Source organism: Anabas testudineus, chromosome 1, assembly GCF_900324465.2.
Source record: "Anabas testudineus chromosome 1, fAnaTes1.2, whole genome shotgun sequence".
Lineage (NCBI taxonomy): Eukaryota > Metazoa > Chordata > Actinopteri > Anabantiformes > Anabantidae > Anabas > Anabas testudineus.
Genome location: NC_046610.1, coordinates 20,276,193 through 20,298,972, shown reverse-complemented (window position 1 = coordinate 20,298,972; position 22,780 = coordinate 20,276,193). Strand labels below are relative to the sequence as shown.

The 22,780-nt window shown below is 38.6% G+C and overlaps 1 protein-coding gene across 2 annotated transcripts; it reads right to left on the bottom strand.

The window, feature by feature from the left end:
- Positions 1 to 1,943: 1,943 nt before the first annotated feature.
- Positions 1,944 to 19,667, bottom strand: armh3 (armadillo like helical domain containing 3). Of its 2 annotated transcripts, none has more exons than XM_026360428.1 (26): positions 19,560 to 19,667; positions 18,217 to 18,326; positions 18,066 to 18,122; positions 17,415 to 17,561; positions 17,179 to 17,286; positions 16,967 to 17,059; positions 16,800 to 16,874; positions 16,599 to 16,685; positions 15,996 to 16,052; positions 15,849 to 15,892; positions 15,255 to 15,315; positions 15,066 to 15,112; positions 14,347 to 14,422; positions 13,844 to 13,937; positions 12,024 to 12,125; positions 11,779 to 11,837; positions 11,602 to 11,667; positions 11,084 to 11,153; positions 10,813 to 10,873; positions 10,631 to 10,719; positions 9,743 to 9,825; positions 9,298 to 9,424; positions 8,755 to 8,830; positions 7,180 to 7,258; positions 3,734 to 3,850; positions 1,944 to 3,085 (listed from the first exon to the last, which is right to left on the bottom strand). In XM_026360428.1, exons 2-26 carry the CDS (start codon positions 18,316 to 18,318, stop codon positions 2,993 to 2,995), a joined length of 2,070 nt encoding a protein of 689 aa, XP_026216213.1. In that variant the 5' UTR covers positions 18,319 to 18,326; positions 19,560 to 19,667; the 3' UTR covers positions 1,944 to 2,992. The 2 variants fall into 2 exon arrangements, with proteins under 2 accessions (XP_026216213.1, XP_026216214.1); XM_026360429.1 differs by lacking the exon at positions 19,560 to 19,667 and adding an exon at positions 19,515 to 19,533.
- Between the last annotated feature and the right edge of the window lie 3,113 nt (positions 19,668 to 22,780).

Below are 22,780 nucleotides of genomic sequence, written 5' to 3'. Positions count from 1 at the left end.
CTGCACAATATGTTTGTTTTTTGATTCTTTTTAAAATTGTTAATCTTCACACTCAACCAGCGCCGCCTCAGGCAACTTGCCACTTGCAGACATTAATCAGATCTGTGCTAGACACATATTCAGTTGTACTCCCCAAGACCTATAAACGGAGTTCGATGCGTAAAATCTGTGCATCGGTTTGTGGAAATCAGATTGGCTGCAACACGTCTTCCAGACCGGCCCTGGGTCAAAATGTGCAGGGTGCATAAATAAATTAGTGATTCATAAAATTCCCACAAACAGGTGGCTAATAGAGGCCCACAGCTCATAAGTCCCAGGCTCCACGGAGGATTAACATATTATCAGCACAATGTATTCATGACAATTTGAATACATTTTGCTGACAAAGCTGACAACGTTCATCTACCACTAAAACTCAGTGACTTTCTCTATTGTGAAAATGAAAACCCATCAGGAATGTTCTCCTCCTCCAAACGTGTGAACTGTTTCAGAATCATCAAACATTTTCTCACTTAATGTGAAACTATATCTTCTAGTTACACACTGTAGGAGAAATGTGCTGAGATGTGGATCTATCATTGTTGCTCCAGCACTTTCATGACAGACCCCTGCAAAGCACCGCGAGGGAAACATCCCCTCACACAGATCCGTCTTCTTCTTTCCACTGTGTCCCTCTGTCTCTGCCCGGCTGCATTCACCTCACTGTCAGGATGCAGGAGATCAGAACCACCTCTGTCCTCTTTGACTTCTGCTTGTACCTTGGAGCAACTTTGACAAACAAAAGATTTGATCAGTGTTTATTTGCACCTGGGGGTGCAGACGTCATTAGGGAGCAGCTAGAGGACAGCGTTTATTAGCGATATTGGCTAATGAGTTACACAACTTTAGGGGGCAAGGAAGACAGCACAAGACAGGAGCATGTACTATCACATTTTCAGCAACCATGACCTGACACTGACATTTATTCTCTGTATTTGTCTTTATCCGCAGACAAATATTGAATTTATTGATTCAAATAAGGCAAACTTGCAGTAGACAAGGGGCAGAATATTGATTTTTTTTTCCATTAAATCCCTTATTAACAGTCAAAATACATAAATGAACTAAGTACACAGAGCTCTGTGTGTCCTGTTTTCATACAGTCTAGTAGATTAGTCCTGGTACATGATGCCACAGTGTACAGACTGGTAACCATTTTATAACTATAAAATATATAGGCACCAATGTTGCTGCATAAAATCCCATGTCATTAGCTCCTATTTACAGTGAGTGATATCTTCATATTCTCACTCATCTAAACTAGGGAGACAGAACTGTGTTGAGAAATAAATGCATGAGGTCATTAAAGTCAATGCCCCAGTTACCATCGTGATCATATTGCACCACCCTTCGGGCTGATCTAAATTTATATATAAGCTCCATTTGTCTTTAAAAGAATTCAGTGCTTAAGCTGCAGTCCAGTCAATGAAACGTCAGGTGAGGGTTAGAGTCACTATTACTAAAAATGTTCACAAAAAGCATCTGCTAATGATGAGTCTACAATACAGGGAACATTTGACGCAACAGCGTTTTTTTTAAATCAAAATGTCCGTGTAACAATAGAGCTTACTGAGCGTTATCGCTCTGCAAAGACTTTACATTTTGAGTCACAGCTCACACATGCTCAACAGGGCACAAGAAGTAAAGAAATGTGATGTAAAGCCAAAAACATTCGCTATCAAAGACAATATTCATGGAATGAAAAGCAATTTTTCACTTCTGCGCAGTGAGGGGATAAGAAATCCAGTCTCCCACTGACTGACAGCTAATGCATCAGTCGGTGCACAGTGTCAGCAGAGGACAGTGTGTGTGAAGGATGAGCTGAAAACATCACCAAGAGAAAGTTAGTTTTGTGCAAATATCTAGTTTCAATATAATAATATTTTAAAAAGGGAAGCACTAGCTGGGTAATAAGAAACCAACCTTTATTTAAAAAAGAAACATAAATATACCTACAGGAGGTGGAGATGAAAGGACGAGAAAGGAAGAAAGGAAGAAAGGAAGAAAGGAAGAAAGGAGACCCCGCACTTAAAAAAAATTGCATAATTCAGATCTGCCCCCAGTTTAAAACAAAAAGATCATTTCAAATATTCAGAATGAGTAAGGATGGGTTCAAAAGGATGAAAGCATGATTCTTTTTCTGTTTACACTAAATTAACTTGCAGAAAAACACCAGCTACCATATGATCACTTTTACAACTTGTGATGTGTAACCACGGCCTCAACGCGCTGCCTTCTAAACCAACAGCCTACTTCAAGACAGTCAGAGTAGAAATGACCTCTGTGACGTACATTAGTGCATGTTAATCATGGCTCTGTTCAAAAATAAAGTTACTCAAATGTTCAAGGAAGAAGTAAATTCACCAAAGAAACAATCAACCGCAAAGAGAAAGCATTAATGCTCTTGTTGAAGAGGATCTGCAGTACGATTCAAAGTCAGAACTAATAACCAGTGTTGTTAGAAGACATCATGTTTTCACTCAAAGCCTAAATCCTAATTACTGGAGAGAAAAATCATGTACTGTGATCGCTTTGACAGCAGAAGCTACTTACAACATCATCAGTGGCAGAAAAGGGTGGAGGTGAAGATCTGGGATAAAAACACTTTGTTTTACTATCTTAAATGCAGACTTGCATGAGTTAGTTAACAGTCTGGCCAATACTGCAGATTGCACATAAGGAACCAGTACAATACACACAAACAACCACAAAGGAAGCAAGTCTGGAGAGGCGTTTCTGTAAGGTGTGTCCAGCCTGTCTGAGCGTGTGTCCATCTCTGGAGGTTTCCATTGTTGAGTTAACAGCTGACAGAGGATCAGAAATCAACACAACTGATGGCATCAACAATGGAGGATTGTACTGTTTATTGTCTGTTAGTGTATGAATCCATGTCCACATAAAACGACTGTGTATGTCCATGTGAAGGGGAGGTGGAGGTTGTGTGTGTTACGTCTCAGGAGATGGTGGAGAACTCTTTGAGCAGGACGTCCTGACTCAGCGTGTTCAGTGAGACATTCTTCCTCACATTCAGACTGATGGAGCGCACCTGGAAACACACACACACACACACACACACACATTGAATGTTTATATAAAAAGACACAGAGAAGCTCAAACAAATTTCAGTGAGCAACACCTCACCACATCCACTTCATCTCTGGTGGTTCACGTTGAGCATTCACCACATTAAAGGTGAACATAAATCCCGTGACAGTGAGCCTGGTAATTCATTACACTTCCTGCACATGTCCCAGCAGGGGATAGTTCCTTAAAGGCATTTTATAAGTTTCTATTTTGGTCCTACACTAACACATTTGCAACATTTTCAAAAATGTGGAAATCCTATAAACCAGTATCAATTATTCAAAAGTCTAGATGAAAACAAAACAAAACAAAACATATTGGATGACATTTCATCGTGCAACAGGACACCGAACCTGAACAAATGGCAAAGAACTCGTTGGGGTAGAGAGTTGGAGTCAGTCACCTGATCTTCAACTTGAACATACTGCACCACAGAGTCACTGTAAAAACACTACTACCTAGTTCTGTGTTTTGAACTGACTAACTAGTTGTTAACTTAGGGCACTGGAATACAAAAGCAGGGTGACTACAAGTGATCCTGTTTTGATACAGCGTCCTGAGTCTGACTTTAAGTTGAGCAACACTGTGGGAAAGCAGCTGTTTATCTTACCAGCTCCTTGAAGAAAGCAGCCTCTTTGGGCTGCTCCGAATATCTCTCAAACTGGTCCAAACCATCCTGTAGTTTGAGGGTCAGTGTGTCATAGTTGGATCGAACCACCTCCAACACCTGACAGGGCGAGAAGAAGGAAAGAAAATTAAGCAACGTGGCCTCATTAGGAGGTGTTAATGCATCTTAGAGTGATCACACAGTCAAATATGAATTACTGTTTGATGCTTGAATACACGTTCATGAGGGATCATGTGGACAGTTACAGCACTGTAGCATCACAGCTGGTTTATATTTACTTCCAGCTCAACTGATATCAGGGATGTGAGGGACAGAGTACTGCAATGTCAGCATTTTATTTTTATTTATTTTGTTTGTTTCGTAGTTGTTTTGACACATGTATCCACACAATGCGCATCATGTAGTGATGTGTAAAATATGTTCAAACACTATTTCATGGTTTCAGGCGTCGTTCTCTAACAGACTTTTACCGCAGGCATTTTTGTATCAAGAGGTCATTTTAGAAAAGACATTAAACGGCCAGGGTGCGAACACAATGAAATAAAGTATGGAACTGACTGTAGTGAGTGAGTGTGTGTGTGAAATCAGTCATTCATACTCATAAGTGCACATGCAGAACACACTTGCCTAAAGTAGAGTGTGAGATAAGAAAGTGAGCTTAAAATCAGAGGTAATTATGCAGAGATTCTCCACACTTCCACTCCTGCCATCCTCCTATTCAGCCGTGAAATAGCCCCTAACCTGAACGATTTCATGATTTTATTAATGTCCCTGTTACACCCCACAAAGCATGAAACACTCCCAGAGAGACGCTTGAGCTGCACTTACTTCCCAGAGACGTTCTTTAAACATCCTGTATTCCTGCTTTTACTCTCATGAACACATATGCGTTCACTTACTCGGAGGTCTTATTCCATTTATGCACACAACACGTACATGTTCTCCTTAAACTCTGGCAGTTTGTCAACTGCACAGTGACAAACTGCTTTAGAAGCAGGAAACCATTCCTCTAATAAATCTACAGCTCTGGCTCAGGAAAAAAAGTGCTGCTTTTATTTCAACCTCATGGTGCACTGATGAAAAATTCATATCCATATCTCTCTCTTCTGCCTCTCAGCTCTCCCTCACGCTGCCTTCTGTGAAAATGTGGAGGCAGGTTGGAATTGTAACCTCTCTTAATCCGAGTCCCCCCCCTCACTGGCGGCCAGTCAGAGGGATGAAAAGAGAAGAGGGAAATGGGAGAGAGGGTGGAGTATGATGAACTGATGCGAAGCAGGAAAAGAAAAGAAGAATGAGTCAAAGAAAATGGAGAATTAGAGAAAAGCTTTTATCAGAAAGACAGAAAACTTTCTGCTTCACTAAGCAGATACTGGATTATCGTGTGCAAGTGGCTGTCATTGTGTTTATCCTGAAGCACAGACCTAAAAGCCGCCCTGTGTGCGTAAATGTGTTCTGAAACCAACATTTGTGTGTTCTGTATGAGAACCAGACAGAGTACAGCAGCTTGTTTTAATGCCACGTGCTCCTGAAGGCCATCCATCTTCTGGTGTCACTGTTGGGAATGAAGATGCTCCAGGCAGATAGAGTGCAGGTGGTTTTTTGTGTGTGTGTGTGTGTGTGTGTGTGTGTGTGTGTGTTTCTCCTTACACAGACACACACGCTCATCAGTGGGATGTGAAAAGCACTAGGCACTTTTTTCTTTATTTTTGGATGAATTTACACGTGTCTTTACTTTTCGTGTCCATTAGCTGTTCTGTTCAGCCGGAGGGGAGATGTTACTTACTTTTTGTTCTTTGCTGTGTTCACTCCATTTTCTCCTGCAGTTTTAGCAAAATCTGACCTACATTTTACAAACCAAAGTTGGACTGCATTTTATTTTATAACTATAACAAATAATTGCCCACTTGAATACTGTTACTACGCAGTTTATATATTTTAAAATATGTATTTATAGAGTGCATTTTATTATATCGTCATCACAATCCAGTAGAAAAACCATAATATTTTTAAGATCTTCACATTAGAGAGCTTTGCCATTACAAACCTTACCATTTATATTTTCAAATATAGCTTGGAAGAAAAACTCCAAACAGATGCAGATGTGGTATTATTTCAGTTTGACTGATTTAGAGAAGAGTAAAATCTTGTGATAATATTTCACCGTCTCTGAAAATCAGTAAAATACCTTAAATACGATGAGTCATGGATTTGTTCCAATTCATTAGACAAATCCAAATTAATATATCTGAATAATATATCTGATCTACTTAGTCACATACATTTGTTTATGAGTGCATTTAGCCAGACCTTTTTCTTTCTCCTCTTTACTCTTAATTTTCCACCTGAAAACATGCTGAGACGTACTTCTTTGTACTTTTTAAATGTATTTGTAACATGTTGATTTATAACATCATTAATTGTGAGAAACATCTTGTAGTTAAATTAATAGGAAGAGTAAATTACACTTACATTAAAAGTTCCACAAAGATAGCTACTAAAAATAAAGAAATAAACTATAAAAAAAAACTAAGTTATATTATCTAATTAGAAAGGTGTTAGTGCCACAAGTGGTAAATAACAAAACCGCTGTCAGCTCATTGACACCAGAGCTAAATTCTGCTTTCTCTTTTTGTTGTGAATAAATCTAGTAGATAAAAGTGGAGAGGTAATTGGGGAGTATAATGACCAAATCCATCACTCTCTTATCAGCTTGTAAAAAAAGGGTTCTTCCGGCTGTTTTCCCATCCTCATCAATTTGACATAAATGATTAAGTCTTAAATGGAGCTTGCAGCGCTCATATCAGTTCAGCCTGCTTCCAGTCCAGTTTTTCCGCTAATGATGAAAGAATAAGTCAGTGTTTCAAAAGTTGTCCTCTTTCTTAATGACTCAGTTCTCACTGGGACTCTTAAGGTGTGGATACATTCTCCGGTTTCATCAAGAGCTGCTGCAAACATCAGAATCTGTAACATTTACTTTAAATAACTCACGATTTTCTTTCCGGATAAGGTTTCTTTTTAAAGCACAGTACACTGAAGATACTGTGTGTTTGGCTGTATTTCAGAGTTTCCACAAGTGACAACCAACACATCTCCACCTGTCATGTTCAGTGAGACACAATGAGTTTTAAGCTCAGTGGTGTGAGCAATGACAAGTGATCTTCTTGGTGTAAGTGATGTGTGAGTCACGTCACACATGGGGCACTCTTTCAAACCAAATACAATGAACCACCACCACTACCTTAAAGTACTTAGTGTTTCCATTGTGGAAAAACATAATAAAATATTAATAAGATTTACTTTTGAAATGACAGCAGCTATGTTTCACTGGAGTTCAAGCCAAACAGGCTTGAGGAGTTGCTGAAGTTCATTTTGATTCAAAAGCAACTTTTAGTCTTAGTGTAGACAGAGGTGAAGAGTGCTGTGTTTACCTGTTCTTCTGACAGCTGGGAGATGTGGTTCACAGCAGCATACGACTCAATCTTGGGGTTGAAATGGTTGATGATGGCCCTTAAACAGAAAAACACAAGCCCTTCTGTGATGATACATATATTTTCCTCATGGTCCAGGAAGGTCATGAGTAATATGTGGTAATCAATAATATGTGTGTGACTACTCGTCTCATTCCAAAACCACAGTGCTCCACAGCCTCCACTCTCCATTCTTCTGATAAGACTGTTAGCTGTAGGGATTTGTTCCCATTCAGCCAGGAGACCATCAGTAAGGTCAGGCGCACATATTGGTTGATAACAGCCTGGCTCGCACGTAGCATAGCATGGAGGTCACAGCTTACTCAAATGGAGTTTTGCCAAAACAGTCTCCCGAGTGCATAAATCTTAAAATGCCAGCTTGGTGGTTTCATTTGTTTTGGGAAAACTGAGCTTCAGGAAAATGTTATGTAAGCTGCCCAGTCACTGTTGGGGGATGTGTGGCAGTCAAGTAAACAGACCTGACTTTCGTGGCCACTAATCTTCATAACTATAACTTCTCAGACAATGTTGTGGTAAGAAAATCTGTACTGCAGCCCAGCAGTCTACTGGGACAGTGGATTATATGCCAGTGACACAGGAAATGCTGTCTGTTAGCAGCAGCTATACCCTACAGTATACACTGTCTCTTCAGACGTAAAGTACAATTGTAGAGTAGAATATAGAAAGCTGTACAGACATTAAAAACCTCCACTTTATATTATATATGGAGTAGATTCTACATCTACTTCACACTGTGTGAGCACATCAGGGTGTTTCAGATTCAGAGCAAACCTTTTCAAACATTATCGTTCAATTTTTAAGAAACAAACTGCTTTATAGATCAAATGTAAGTTCATTCAATAAGCAATAATAAGCAATAATGTGAGATGGAACTTCTGATTTCGTGCTGCCTGAGACAGACTGAGAGTGATATATCAAAGAAATTATAGTGACTAAAATGTGGATTATTCTCCATAGTGGTAATTTTGCTGTCATTTCAATGTGGGAAGCCAGTGGGTAGAGGAAGGAACTCTTAGGAGTAATATGGAATTGGTCCCTTTATTTGAGTTCATTTCAACACAGTCCCTTCAAGTTCTTTATACCCCATTTTCTTCATTCATTTATTAACCTATTCTTTTAAATATTACTCTTTCAACGTCCATTCTCTTTGCCTTCCCTCCAACCCTTTGGACTGCCTATTTAAGCTGTTGAAGTTTGTGCCATTAGAAACATTTGGAGTTGTTGGGGAGTATCCTCTTTGTAAGGGTGGGTATCTGGGGCCTCCAAGCAACGGTGACCTCAGAGGATCATCTCCCCAAAAAAAGGGGAGAAAAGGGAGATTACACTGGAAAATGGTCAAGGAGGGACCAAGAACTCTATGTGTGTGGACAAATTACAGTTTTAGAGACTGCATTCACTTTATTTTGACCTTCCTCCATCACATTATATTTTGCAAATTCCTTCAATCCAATATGACTCTTTCATCTTCTTTCACATTCAGCATTTGTGTGTGTGTGTGTGTGTGTATTTATTTACCGAACATTGACTAGGGCATGCGTGACTTTACTGGCTGCCTCCTTCCACTGGCCTGTGTTGGTCGATACTCTCAAAACTGAATGGTGACAAAAATGACAATGAAGACACAAATACAGCCACTCTCGTTTCATCTCTCAGTTTTAGAGCAACAACTAACAACTGTTTACAAGGTAAATTACTGTGATTATTAGTTTGTCAGTAAGTCCGGTAAAAAGTCAGAGGTTTTCAAGGTCATGGCATTAATAAAGGATTAATAATAAGATAATAAACATATTCACAGATTCTTAACTCAACTCAACAAAAAAAAAAAAAAAAAAATCCAATATTGACTCTACTTTTATCTTTTATCAACATCTGTGGCTTCCAGCAACTTTACATTTTTCACTATGTTCACAAGCTCTTTCTGGTGTTTGGTGCTGAAAGGTCACATTGGTCACTATAAACTATATTTGATATTGTTATAATAACTATATTGACTACAGACACTTCAAAATCAGTTTTATATAAGATATACATAAAACACTGCAGCGTCTACCAACATACCCATACAGTAGAGGTTGTCAAAGACCTGGTGCATTCGTACAATTTCATAATACAGCTCATCGTAGCTGTTGGAGGTGGGCAGGAACGTGTCGCCATAAGTTATGAACATGTTGAACAGATTCACTACCTGAACATGGAGACACATATGTTTGAATTTAACAAATCATTAACACTCAAACAGGAATGTTGCAAGTGCAGAAAAACAAACAGAAAATATGGGTTCTGAAGAGAAATGCAATTCAAGCTTTGTCAGTTTCTGCAAACACTGCCTGCCTTTTTTCATCTCCTGTGATTTCAGACATATCAACAGCTGGATTACAAGCAGCACCACTGTTACAGCATCAGGCTCTCCTCTTACAATGAGATCATATATCACATATTCGAGAAGTGTACTCTGTCAGGCTCTTGCTTGAACTGATTGTTGGTGTGTGAGCACGATACTTACCAGTAAGGCCAGATGAAAGATGTTGTGCTTGGCCAGCAGTGTGGTCTCATTTGACAGCAGGAACTTCAGCAGGTTGATGAGAGCTGAGCAGAGGCAGACATGCTCACATTAATGAAATAATCTGGAGCGTTGTCTACCAGCAGAGTCATACAGCAGCAGTCTACTTTCCTCAGTGTGTATCTTTGTTAAGGCAGATAATGGAACACAGGAGGGGAGGAAACCTTTCAACACCAAATCAGGTAATTTTATGAGCTTCTATTGAGGAAAACAAAGGCCATAAGAGGAACCAAAATGTGCACAAACAAAAAACGGTCTTAAAGACTCTACCACAAGCTGGCACAACAACATGCTGAAAGCAGATAAGCACATCTATTGCTTTTATTTGGCTCACTTTTGCTCTCCAGTCTTATTTCATGGTATGCTATTATCACCACCAGGGGGAGAGGCTCAGTGTTATTCAGGGAATTAAGCTGATTATTGGTCTGATTAGGGGAATCTGAATTCTAATGAGACGATGGGGCCATTAAAAGCTGAAATGTTATCCTGTTGTGCGTTGACCAGGCTGAAAACAAGGCCACAAGGATTGATTGTGCTTTCTTTAGAGACTCATTATCCAATCTCAATGATGCAATACATTTCCACAACAAAAGCCCCAGTGACTGCACAAGGAAATTGGCTTTGTTTTGCAAAAGCAGTAACTATTTACTCAACACGAGGTGATTTGATAAATCCAAAACTGTTCAGATTTAAATTACACATGTCTGAAAACCTTATGCGACTTTCTAACTTCACTTCTAACAAACTTAACCTATTGTACCAATGGCAGTTTGCTAAAGGTGACAACCATTTCCTAAATTAAAAATAGACAGATGCATGTAGTATCTGTACCTGACCACAGTTCTCTCCAGGTGTACTGTAATCGAATTCTGCATTTTTTCTGGTAGCAGAGAAGTTTGTGAATGATCTGCACACAGCGCCTGCATAGGAAGTAAACACATAAAACCGTGGCGAATCAGTAGGGTGGTAGATAACACCATGATAATGTGTGTAAAACGTGCATGTATTCTTACAAGTATAAATCCATGGGGAAGTCCTTCATCATATGAGTGACAATAAACTCCACCATCAGATCTAAATAAACACGTAAAGAACAGCTGTTAGGAGGTCAAAAACGAAGAGGAATAAAGTGCACAACCACTATTTCTAGATAGTAAAAGTGACACTGTGTAAGGCTGTACATGACAAGAAAACAAAGCTTTAAGCAGGACTCTATCCAGGAAAAAAAAGTAACTAAACTAACCAAGAAGTGGTCTTTAATGTAACAATTATAAACCCTCATACCTAGAACAGCACAAACCAGAGGCCGTGACGGGATGTTCTTGTCCACTGCTTTTTTTCTGTGTCTCATGGGCTGAAAAAGATTTGAGCTTTAATTAATTTAGGTAATTACTGATCTAGTAAATAGTATTTTAATAAGAAATCTGCAGTGCAAGGTAGACTTAGTGGACATTTTCAGGAGGCCATCATCACTGGCTTTCTCTCAGTCATGTAGAACATTAAACTACCACTCAATTTAACATAGCATAACATTTTTGTAATTTGGTAACATGTGGTCATATGTGGAAGGTTCATAGTAAACTGAAACATGTCTTTTCATCTCTACAAAAGGGATAGATCAGTTTTAACAAGCAATAATACAGGACCATAACATTTTTATTAACAATATCTGGCTAAATGTGCAATTTGCTTTTCTTTCTAGATTAATGAAACCATTGACAGATGCAAGTACTCTGACATTTAATATTAAATGACAGGTAAGATACCTGATACATGTTCATTTGTTCTGTCATTTCCCTTACCATTCTGTGAAGATTAACTCTAAAGTTCATATTGTCATCATGAAGAAAGGCATCAGCATACTGGTCCTATCATGCACAGATATAAATAAACATGAGACAAGACAATGTCCAGGTTAGTAAGATGGACAGAGAAATTGATCAGATGTTAAAATATTGCTCAAGTGTAGCTGCCCCTACCTCAGCTATGCAAGTAAGGATGATTAGGCACAGTCTGGCACTGTTGAGTCGATGCTCATCTGTAAACACACAAATAAGAAACTGGAAACAGAGGTCTGAAAGTGTGATAAATCCAGACAGGTAGAAAAGAAAAACATTTATCTTCCAATGGTGTCTGGAACTAGTATTCAGAATAGACATGGAGGATAAAATACAATAGAATATAAAATACAATTATAGACAGAGACAAAGACACAAAGGCGTACCTTTAGTATCCTGCATTACAATAGAGGCATACTTGAGGAAGGTGATGAGAAGGTTACTTGTCTGCAGGTTGGGATCCAGAGGAAGTTCAGGGTTGCTCATCACTGTGCAGTAAAGATAAAAACTCAATGAAAGACAATCACTGCAGTTAAAATTTATGCCAACATGCTCCCTGATTATTGTGGAAAGAGAACACATACTCAAAATGCCACTACTGTCTAAATGCAAGAAGGAGCTGTTGTCTTTGTTTGGAGTACTCATTATAACGAATAACAGCATTTAAAAAAAAAAAAAAAAAAGCAATGTCTTCGTCCCATTACTGTAGCATCACAGTTGTTTGCCGTTTTGTCTAGACAAGCCTCTGCATCCATTTATATCCCAGCTTGCTAAAACATACAACTTGTTACATGGATAAATGAAAAGTGTCATTTCTCTCTTCATCTTCCTCTAAAACCTTAATTGGTTTTTCTGTTCCTCGGATCACTGCAGGCCCAATCAAAAAGATTTCATACCATCAAGAAACCAATCATCACATTGCACTATTGTTTGTAATGAAGAGGGATGTTTTTGACATGTGATTGCACAGATGTGTGTGCAAACCGTTTCTGGTCTTAATAGAGGGCCCTGTAAGTGCTGAAGCTCCCCTGACATGGCATAATGCACTCTCCATGTGAAAAGGTTAATATTTTATGTAGAAAATGGGTTCTTAGGTTTAAAGCCATGGGGGCAAAGTTAGACAGAAATAGAAACATGCACTTTTTAATAGTTATAGCATGCGTGCATGCTAAATGACCTCCTTTTGAATGTGCTAGCAACAACACATGCTTTCCACAAAACCTGAAGTGACAGTCATGCACTCAATTTCAAAACAAAATAAGTAAGCTTAGTAAGGTTAGTGTAATAATCTGATTATTACACTGTAATAAAACCACATTAGGTGCCATTTTCTGTATATGAGCAACTCATTATTTCATACACTTAAAACCTAGTGAGTATTTGAGAAGGTTTCAGAGAAAGCAGCATGCTTTCCTTCGTGCATGTCTGAACGTTTCTGCTTAAAGCTACAGTAGGTCAGAGTCACTGCTGTTCAAGGTGGAAGACAATATAGCTGAATGTTACATATAAACTGCTATAGAAAGCGGTTTCCATAACTACTATATTACAGTGTGTCCAAAACTGAACTAATTTGTCATTCTAGCTGACACGGCGCTGACAAGTATGTTCAGGTGAAGGAGGCAAGATAGAGGTTGTACTACATTTCACCTCTAAAGTATATACACTTAAACGTATATTCAGTAAATCCGTTCTTCCACACAGACAGGTCAAATCCAGTCTTTCCATTACCCTGGGATATACCATTTTCTGTAGTTTACCAAATTCAGTACAGTTGCAAGCAATATGATTCCAAACACAGACATCAAAGAAGTGAGAAATGAACTATTCAGAAACCAATGGGGAATGTCACACATACTGTATGTGTGCTTTCTGACTTTCTGACTGTCTGAATAAAAATTTGTCAGGGGTAGGGAGTCCTCGAGTCCTCCTATCTGCTGCTAATTACCTGGATCAGATGTGTTCAGATGATAGAAGATGAATCAGATAAAGAAAGACATCAATTCCCTTGATCTTCCCCAATCTACCCTCATCTCAGATGCAGTTTCTGACTGACTGAATACATCTTTGCTAGGTAGGAGCGCAATTTTGCGTATGGTCTTTGAATGACAATAAAAGCTAACTTGAAACTGAACCATGTAATCATCGGTCAGTAAGACAGGGATAGTTAGAAATGTGTCTTGAGGACCAGCCCTGGTGCATAGCTTACTGTCTAAAGAGGGCGGAGTTGTGCCAAGTGGTGTCGTAGGTGTTGTGGGAGAAGGGATGGTAGGTGTGGCAGCGATGTCAATCTCAGGGTGGCTCTGTTAAAGATCAAAAACAAAGATAAATTGTAAATAGTCTCCCGTAATGTACTGAAAAAAATGCAACAATGCTATAATAAAGACTGGCCACTGGAGATGTGTTTCAGTGGAGACTGACAGAGCAGCTATGCCTTTTATAGTATTTTAGGAAATTCTTCACTTGTCAAATGTCAGATGATGTGCTCTTCTTGCACCTAATGACTTGTCCTCTTGTGATTTTCAGATTGTGCAGGCCCTGCAATCACTCTTTTGGAACAACCATAAACAACTTTCTTTTGGGTGACAATGCAGAGAGAGAACCTTCTACACAATGAAATTGGGGAATTGGTTCTAACTAGGTCCGTCTAATTCTTAGATAACGGTAAAAACAGAGCACACATGTATGAGGGGAAAAATTTATGTGCATTACCTGTGCTAACACAGTAATGAAGTTGCGGTTCAGGTGCACAGCTTCGTAGAGTGCCAGTAGAATTGCTTCATTTGTCCTTGAGATAAAAGATGTTAGTGGTCAGAGAAAGCCTATTCATATATGAATTAATATTTCCAAATCTTCATGTAACACTAGAGTGTGAAGAAAGCAGGAAAAAGCTCAAAATATAAATTAAAGTATTAAAGTATTATGTATGTATATAGTAGTAGTAAGCAGTAACACATAATTCTTTCAGCCATTTACTTTAAGTCTAAGAAAAGGACAGGGACAGAAAATAACAAGCACTTGAGGTGAAGAGTCTAAACTGTGTGAAAGTCAAACTGATGCTATCATGAACCTTTAATATTTTCTGTTGCTGCCACATGGATATAATAAAACGGGTCAATGTTACTCACAACAAATAATCCAATTGAAGTCTGTGCTGCAGCAGTTAAAGTTTTTTTAGTCTTCATACAAATAATACACTGGTTTACCAAAGTTACTCATTTCAGATTTAGGTATAAATACTGGAAATACAGAAACAGTGCATGCAAATGTCTAGACATTTACCTGAGAAAACTATGTGTGCTGAGCTCTACTCAACAATTTCATTCAACACATTAAAATTTGAGTTTCTTGCTGGAACCTTTTACATTACAACAACTATGTATAATAAAAACAAGTCTGACTTATGTGTAAGAACGTAACTTTGCACTTACTGTACAGAGAGTTTTTCATCAGCATCTGCTATAAACATGTTGCCCACCTGTGAACAAACGAAGGATCAATTTAAAAAAGAAAGTGTTAACAATACCAGTGGGCCCCAGTAAGGAGCCTCAGACCACACTCCTAGATTAGCAAAAACTATTTAATGGAAGCAAAAATGTGAAATAAGAATAAGATCCTACCATACTAGTGAGGGTAGAGAAGAACCCACCCTGGTGCTCCTCCTCTTTGTCTTTGTACTGCCTGAGTAACATAGGACAAGAGAAAAAGACAGGATGAAAAAAGGTAGGAGGTAGTGAAAGAGTGACAATAATGACAAATATATTAAAGACAGAAAAGGGCACATGAACAGCAGAGGCAGAGATATAAGTTTTCAGTAAAACACAGAACTTATAGCCTAAGACACACTTATTTAATATCTGTGTCTACTCCCTGCAATTTATTATCTACAGGGCATTCAGTTTAAACACAAAAACAATGAACTGTACAGAGCTGCCATCCATCACTTTGATGTCTCTGCCTATGCACTCAGGCAGACAAGACCCTCCTTCACAAACAGCATTTTAACTTCCAAACCTTGTCTTATCCAAAAAACATTACCGACAGCCAAAGACAACTGTCAGATATAAATAACTAAAAGTATAAAGAGCCTTTTTTTCTAGGAGAATAGAAATAGAACATTAGCGGGAGACATCAAACTAAACTGATGACGCCAGTGGCCTTACAGTGGATCATTAAAAATACTTTTCTGACACATGGACAATTTTAGAACTCACCTGTTATATTCTGTCAGAGCTTGGTGGACAACCATACCCATTCCCTGGGGAAAAAAAACAAAACAACATTCAGTATTTCAGTAAATTCTCTGATAATCGGCTTAATGTGGAGGCTCTTTATTATTCTGCTGGTGACAGTATGCTTACATCTAGTGTTGGTTCATCATCCACAATGGAGAGTTTCACAATGTATGGATTCACCGACTAACAAAGAGGAAATCAACAAGATTAGTAGCAGTAGCAGTATCTTTCAAACAGGAACCACATACATAACGCTGCAAACTGCACAAGGCTTTAGTAGAGCTTTATAATTTTATAATACTGGTACAGTAAAAATGCAAAGAAGGTTCCTTGTGTTGTTGACCACTTTATTGCGTGTAATATAAGGGTGCATCCAAAAACTCACTCCTCATCCTCTTTGCCCCTCCCACACTAACACATTCATCCTTCCAGGAAATAACTGGAGGAGAGGGAAATATATTTTCTTTTCTGTTATCAAACTGAGGGACAAGTGGTCCCTTGGCACTTGACACAGCCTAAGTCAAAGCTTGTATGTACATCCATTATGAAACAGAAATGCCATATTATAATCTGGCCTTTGTAGCCTTCAGTACAGCAGTACAATTATCAATTTGAGAGTAATCGCAGAAAAGGAAACAGTTGAGGAAAAGAGGATTGATCACTGGGTTTTGGATGAACTTTCAGCATCTTTCCAGTGGGATAAGAATCTACTGTATGTACAATACCCACCTCGTATTTCCTGTAGTTCACCAGGAGGGCTAGGAGGACCACAGCATCGTAGCCATGCTGCCCTCTACTGGACACATCTGATAGAATCTGTGGAGGCAAAAGGAGATATGATCAACTGAGTGGAAAGGTTGTTGGATAAAAAAACGTTGATAAAACGACTTAATTATACCATGTAGGTATGGTCTTCCACTAATCACTTACTTGTAAAATAGCTTCAAAGATGCTGTTGATCATAACATATTCCAATATGGTGTTCTGACTAATATTGTCTGTTACCTGTGAATATATTTTACATATCTCAGCGTCAAACAGCATCCAAAACCCAGTCTTTTTTATATAGTTTATGCTGTTAATATGTTTAATCCCACCGTGACCAGACACAGCAACAGTTTCAGACATAAGCTCTTAAGACTCTCTGAGCCATCTCCACAAAGAAGGCTATCCAGTCTCTCCATCAGGTCCTGCAGGAGACGTAAAAAACAACAGAAATCATGTGAACTGACACTATACCACATTATTCCTGTTATTGATTATACATTTATTTCACTCCTTTCTTACCCTAACAAGATTCCCTACTTACCTTCATCCTTTGCTCAGCCTTGTCAAACCCCATGAGCATGTTGATGATATCAAAGCCAGATGCTGATTTGTTCTTCTGATGAACCCCTCGGAAAAGTGCACAGAGAGTCTGGGAAGAGAGGCCAAAGGTTAAACACACAGCAGGAGACTAAATTCAGACAAGCCAAGATCATCTGACCACATTCGCAGTCTTATTAACATGCTTAAGATGTTCCTGATGTGAGCTTCAGTATTTACCTGCAGTGCGTTGACCACTTTGATCTGGTGTTCCTCTCCCAGCGCCTGAACACAATGGTGGAACAGAGAGTTGATGTTGTCCTGGATTCGCTGAACCTCTTCCCCATCTACGCTCTCCAACTTGGACTCCAAGTACTCTAGGTTCACCTGAAACCGAGTATCAAAAGAACTGAATGGAAAAAATATTTGGGGGTACATAAAGTATAACTGTATTCAATATAATCTACTTTTGAAAAAGTAGTAGCTTAGGGAATAAGACATGTAGTGAAGTTTAGCATGCTTGCACAGATGTGAAAATTATACCACCTGACTTATGCTGTGGACTAATCTGTGCTATGTTTGATTTGACTGTATCTGATTTGTGCACAATACTACTTCCTCTTTTTCTCTGGCAACAGAGTCATATGAGGATGTGAAACATTTAACTACAAGTTCAACAATCTTATTGAATTTTATTTCTATCATTTAAGCCAATTCATCATTTTGAATTTGTTCTTAAAATTGGACTACTGATATTTTCTATATGTATTTAGTATTACTGGTATCATCATATCATTATCATTGCAACTGCACACACCCACTCAATACCACAAGAGATTTCCTGTTATGCATAACACATTTCCACCAAAGCATTTTTTCACTTTACTGTACCTTCATTAGAAAGAGCTCATCCCAAAAGCGAGGGTTCTTCTTTGCTGGGTCTTCTTTCTAAAATCAAAGCAGAGGGGACATTGTTACCACTTTAACATGAATATATTGTTCTAAACTTTGGTCACTGACATTCTTCCATTGCGGTACTCACTGCAAAAATCTCATCATACATCAGCACCACCTTCTCTTTTAAGGGTTTTTTAGAGGATGAGGTCCTCCTCAGCAAACCTGCTTTCTTCTCCATCTGAGACATGATTAAGTCTGAGGAGCGAGGACAAGAGATACAGTCAGTACAAAAAGTACTATGTAATGTAAAAACAAGAGGCACAAATCTGTAAGATTTACTTAACAAGAGTCTACAAATTATTACATTGACAGAAACACAGCATAGTTTTATGTTAATCATAATAAATAAATATATGTCAGAGAAAACATTGGTGTGGCTCGTCGATGCATTTTTGTAGTTGGACAACAATAAATGTTCATGGAACAACAATATAAGCCTGAGGCTCCATTGATTATATTTATTACAATGAGGTCACTGCTGATGTTCATACTTTTTTTGCTTGATCCAAAAGCGAGAGACAAAGCTGTTGGAGCTGAAGATCTACTATTCTGTGATATTAAGGATGATGTATTCTTTTACTAAATGCAATAACTAAAGGCCACCACAGTTTCTCAAGACGCCATATGCCAGTCGACTGCCTACTTCAACCAAAGACAGACATTCACATCATGAAAATAGTGCTAATTAACTTATTATCATCCTTTAAGATGCAGAAGAACGTGTAAGAACCAACAAGACCTGTGACCAGTTGAAAGTCCTAACTATCTCCGTTAATGACAAATTACACTTATTGTACCTGGAATAATAATAAAGCCATACTAACTACACAATGTTAATACTTGGCTGACCAGCTGAAATGCCACAGTTTAATCAACATAAACCTATAGTTTCGGTTTACCTAGCCTAGCATATTAACCCCTATGAGAATCTGTGTATGTCGTTAGCAAATCTGCTGAAACGTTTTACGGTTTGTTGAGTATTTAAGAGTGAAGTTAACATCATAGACACGATGATAACTACTGATTTCACCAAGTTGGGATGGGCTGCTGGTCAGCTAGCTAACTAGCTAACATTAGCTAGCTAGGTAATTACTGGCCTATCGCTAGCAAACTGCGTTCAGCTGACTAGCTAACCACAAACAGCCACATGGTCGTGTTAACAGGCGGGTTTTTTTGTCTACTCGACACTCGACGAGCATTTAATGTGTCAGCCAGGTCAGCAAACGAAGCTTGAGTGAACTGAAATGCTCAGTCTCCGCTGCTAAAGCTAAAGCTAACGCCTAATGCCTGTGAGGCAAAGATGTCCAGCGTTAACGTTAGCTGTCTAATGTGTGCGTGTGGTTGTTGACAGCATTGTATTACACAATATGTTATATTATTTACCGTCAGGTAGGCAACCGCTTAGCCAGGAGTGTGTGTTTTTCTTACCTCAATTAAAGTATTACAATTTAAGTCGTAAATGTAGTTCATGAATCCAAGTAACAACACTAGCCTCCGCTAGCATGCTGCTAAGCACGCCCTCCTGCTGCATGGTCTTAGCACCCCACAGATACCAAACGTGTTTACTTATTTAATGTGAGATAACACTGCATTTATTTATTGTGCTGAAGAGTTAGACTTAGCCAATATTTATTAACACTAATAAATAATAATATCGATTAAGGTCAAACTGTAATCCTCTTTTTAAAAAAATGGGGAATTTGGGAATCTGACAGATTACACAGTGCATTAAACGCATCATAGGTTAAAAATAAGTCATAGTTATGTTTAAAAGTATTGAGTTTCTATTAAAATAAGAAATCTAAGATAAAAAGTCCAGGCAATGTGAACTACCATAAAAGGTGAAAGGTGATATTTCCATTCATAATGCAACATAAACACTCAGAGTCTCAGTCATCCAGGTTATAATTATCCCAAACGTGACTGTCCTGTGGCAATAAAAGAAGTGACAACAGCAATCCTACTGGGATGATTGCTGGTTTTTCGACTCTGTTGAAACCAAAGATAGGCCTGTTTCTATCCGTATATCACTCTGATCCAGCATTGCAAAGTGCAGTCTTCAGTTTGTCGATACTCAGCCTGTATCTCAGAGGAAGATACAGGCCTCGGGTGATTAGACTGTGTGTCATCAGTGAAAAGTCTCAGTATTTAAAGGAGATTGTTTGGCTGCTGTGTAAAATAGCCCGCGGATGTCTGACAACAGCAGGCCTTTGAGAGCAAAGTGTTGTGCATTTTATATTCCCATTAACGCCGGTTATTGAAGTCTAGCTCATTCCAGCAGATGAGAATTTAGTCTCAAAATAAATTATAGTAATAAACCATCTGTGTGATGTTGAGGTAAGGGTGCATCTGTTACTTCAACTGGTGCATTGTTTATTCCAACGGGGACAGAAGCAGCAAGGCAGAATGTGGTTAGGTTACAAATTGTAGAGCAATTACATACATGAAAGCTGACAAAGAATGTGTCGGATTCCTTATAAACTGCACAAAGGAAATCAGTCAAGTCAGTAAAATTGGACAGATTGTTGATTCACATTTGTTTACATTTGTAAATGACAAAAGAGTCTTGCCCTTCTCTGGTAAGCTTGTTTCTCTGCACTTAGGTGATAAATTGGCCAATGCTTTAACCTCAATTTAAAGCAACAGTTGCAACAAACGCTTCTGAGTTTTGACCTCGTGACTTCCTTGGTAAATTAACTTTACCATCAAGGGTGCAATATTTCTGATAAGGACTACATGGAGCACCTCAATTTCAGGAATAAATGAGACGATGCCCGCTTTTACCGTGTCATTAGACAGAGAGGGAGATGAGGCCAGAGAGAGAAAGAAAATCACAAAATAATGAGAAAGACGTAGAAGAGCAGAACTGCAGTTGCGAGAACATTAGTTTACACACATCAACAAGCAGGTAGAGAAAGTTACACTTTACCTGAATGTATGAACACGTGCATATACAGTCCAAACTGTTTTACATTGTGCTGCTGTATGATGAAACTCTCTAATCTTTTTAACCTTTTATTTTGTGATGAAACAGAAATAGGTCAGACTTGAGGAGTGGGGGTGGTGAGCAAAGTGTGACGCTGCTGTGGAGATTTCAAAGTTCATAGTTCTCTCGTCCTGCGGAGTGCAGTAACGCTGACCTTTGAAACTCGGTGTTCCACTAGATGTCAGACAGATTTATTAAGTTTAACCAAATGTCTCGCCAACATAAGACAGATATTGCTGCAGTGACATTATGTTGTAGTTCTCTGTGTAATTCATTGTAATTCATTTTGTCCTATTAGTGTGTTTGCACAGTGGCATGCTTTATTGAGTGTGTGTAATTGTAATTGTAGGATAAGATTCTCTGTAAAACCTTGGTTTACTGTAGTGAAATATTTCATTAAATAGAAATATAATCTCATAATTAACTGCTTAATGTGGTTAGAGAGTAAGAGAACTGCACATCACATTATATCAACTGCATGAATATTTATGAGTCATGACAAAAGGGAAGTAATTATGTAAAGCAAAATTTCTCTTGATGTGTACTTTTTTTTCTATACAAACACAAAACTGTGAAGCCTCATGAAAGTAACATTTCTTATCAGCATTTCCCTCTCTTTCCTGAAAAGAGATATATATTATATTACATTTGGCTGATAGGGAGTAAAACGTACATACAATATTTAATTATGTTAAAATATTTAAGTTTTTTTCCTTCTACCAGTGAAGTAAACACAGGTGTATGCCTTTTTAAAGAAGGAAACACGGGATAACAGCAATCTATCTAATACAGACGATTGGTGTGGGGGGGGGGCGAAGAAGTAGTAAGTTTTCGCACCAACTGCACTGGCATAGTAAAGACATTCGAACAACACAACATAACATCTGCTGTCTTTCTTTCTCTTTCTGGGAATCTCAGATATTGCAGAATCAGGACAGAATCAGCTACTATAGATCTACTTCAGCCTCAACATTTACTGAGTGTGCCAGGCAGCTGGATGATTTACTGACAGCTCTTACAGGCCTATAACTGGCATCTTCATCAGCTCACCAACAAAATACAAGCAAGGCCGACACCAGAGGACTGGTTTACAATCTGGTCTTCAAGCTGTCTACTCAAGGACTGACATAGACCTTGATCGACAGAGGAAAGCAACAAACCGCCCAGTACAATGGAATACCAGCAAGCCTCAGCACCATACGGACAAAATCTGAGAAGTGCCAGAATACACAGCAGCACAGCTGGAAGCCTGTCTGACAGCTCAACTTCACTGACAGGTTACAGCAGCCAGACTGCTGAGAGAAGGGACTACACAGAGGAAAGGTTTATTTCAAGGTGAGAAATAGAATAATGTGCTTCAAAAATGCAGTAAAGAGGGAGGAAGGCATTCAGGTTTCTTCTTTCAATCTTTACTTTTCACTGCACATCTTCCTCTCCCATCCTAGTCACAGGGTGAAGCTCAGTCTTCCCAGATAGATGGTAAGAGAGACTCCTATTATACTGGAATAGCTTCTGCTTGATGGGACAATTAATATAGAGATGCAGTTCTGCAGCCTGAAACAGTATTTATTTAGCTGAAGCTAAGCTTGAGTAGTTTAGAGTTAAAGGGTCTTAAGTTACAAAAATAGGGAATTAAGTACCTAAAAAAGCTAAAAGCTTGGAT

Coding starts and splice junctions, on each gene's coding strand:
- armh3 (XM_026360428.1), bottom strand. CDS start 18,318: ATGTCTCAGATGGAGAAGAAAGCAGGTTTGCTGAGGAGGACCTCATCC. Junction 16,686..16,799: donor TCTTTGAAGCTATTTTACAA/GTAAGTGATTAG, acceptor TTGCCTCCACAG/ATTCTATCAGATGTGTCCAG. Junction 10,720..10,812: donor TTCCCCATGGATTTATACTT/GTAAGAATACAT, acceptor CTTCCTATGCAG/GCGCTGTGTGCAGATCATTC.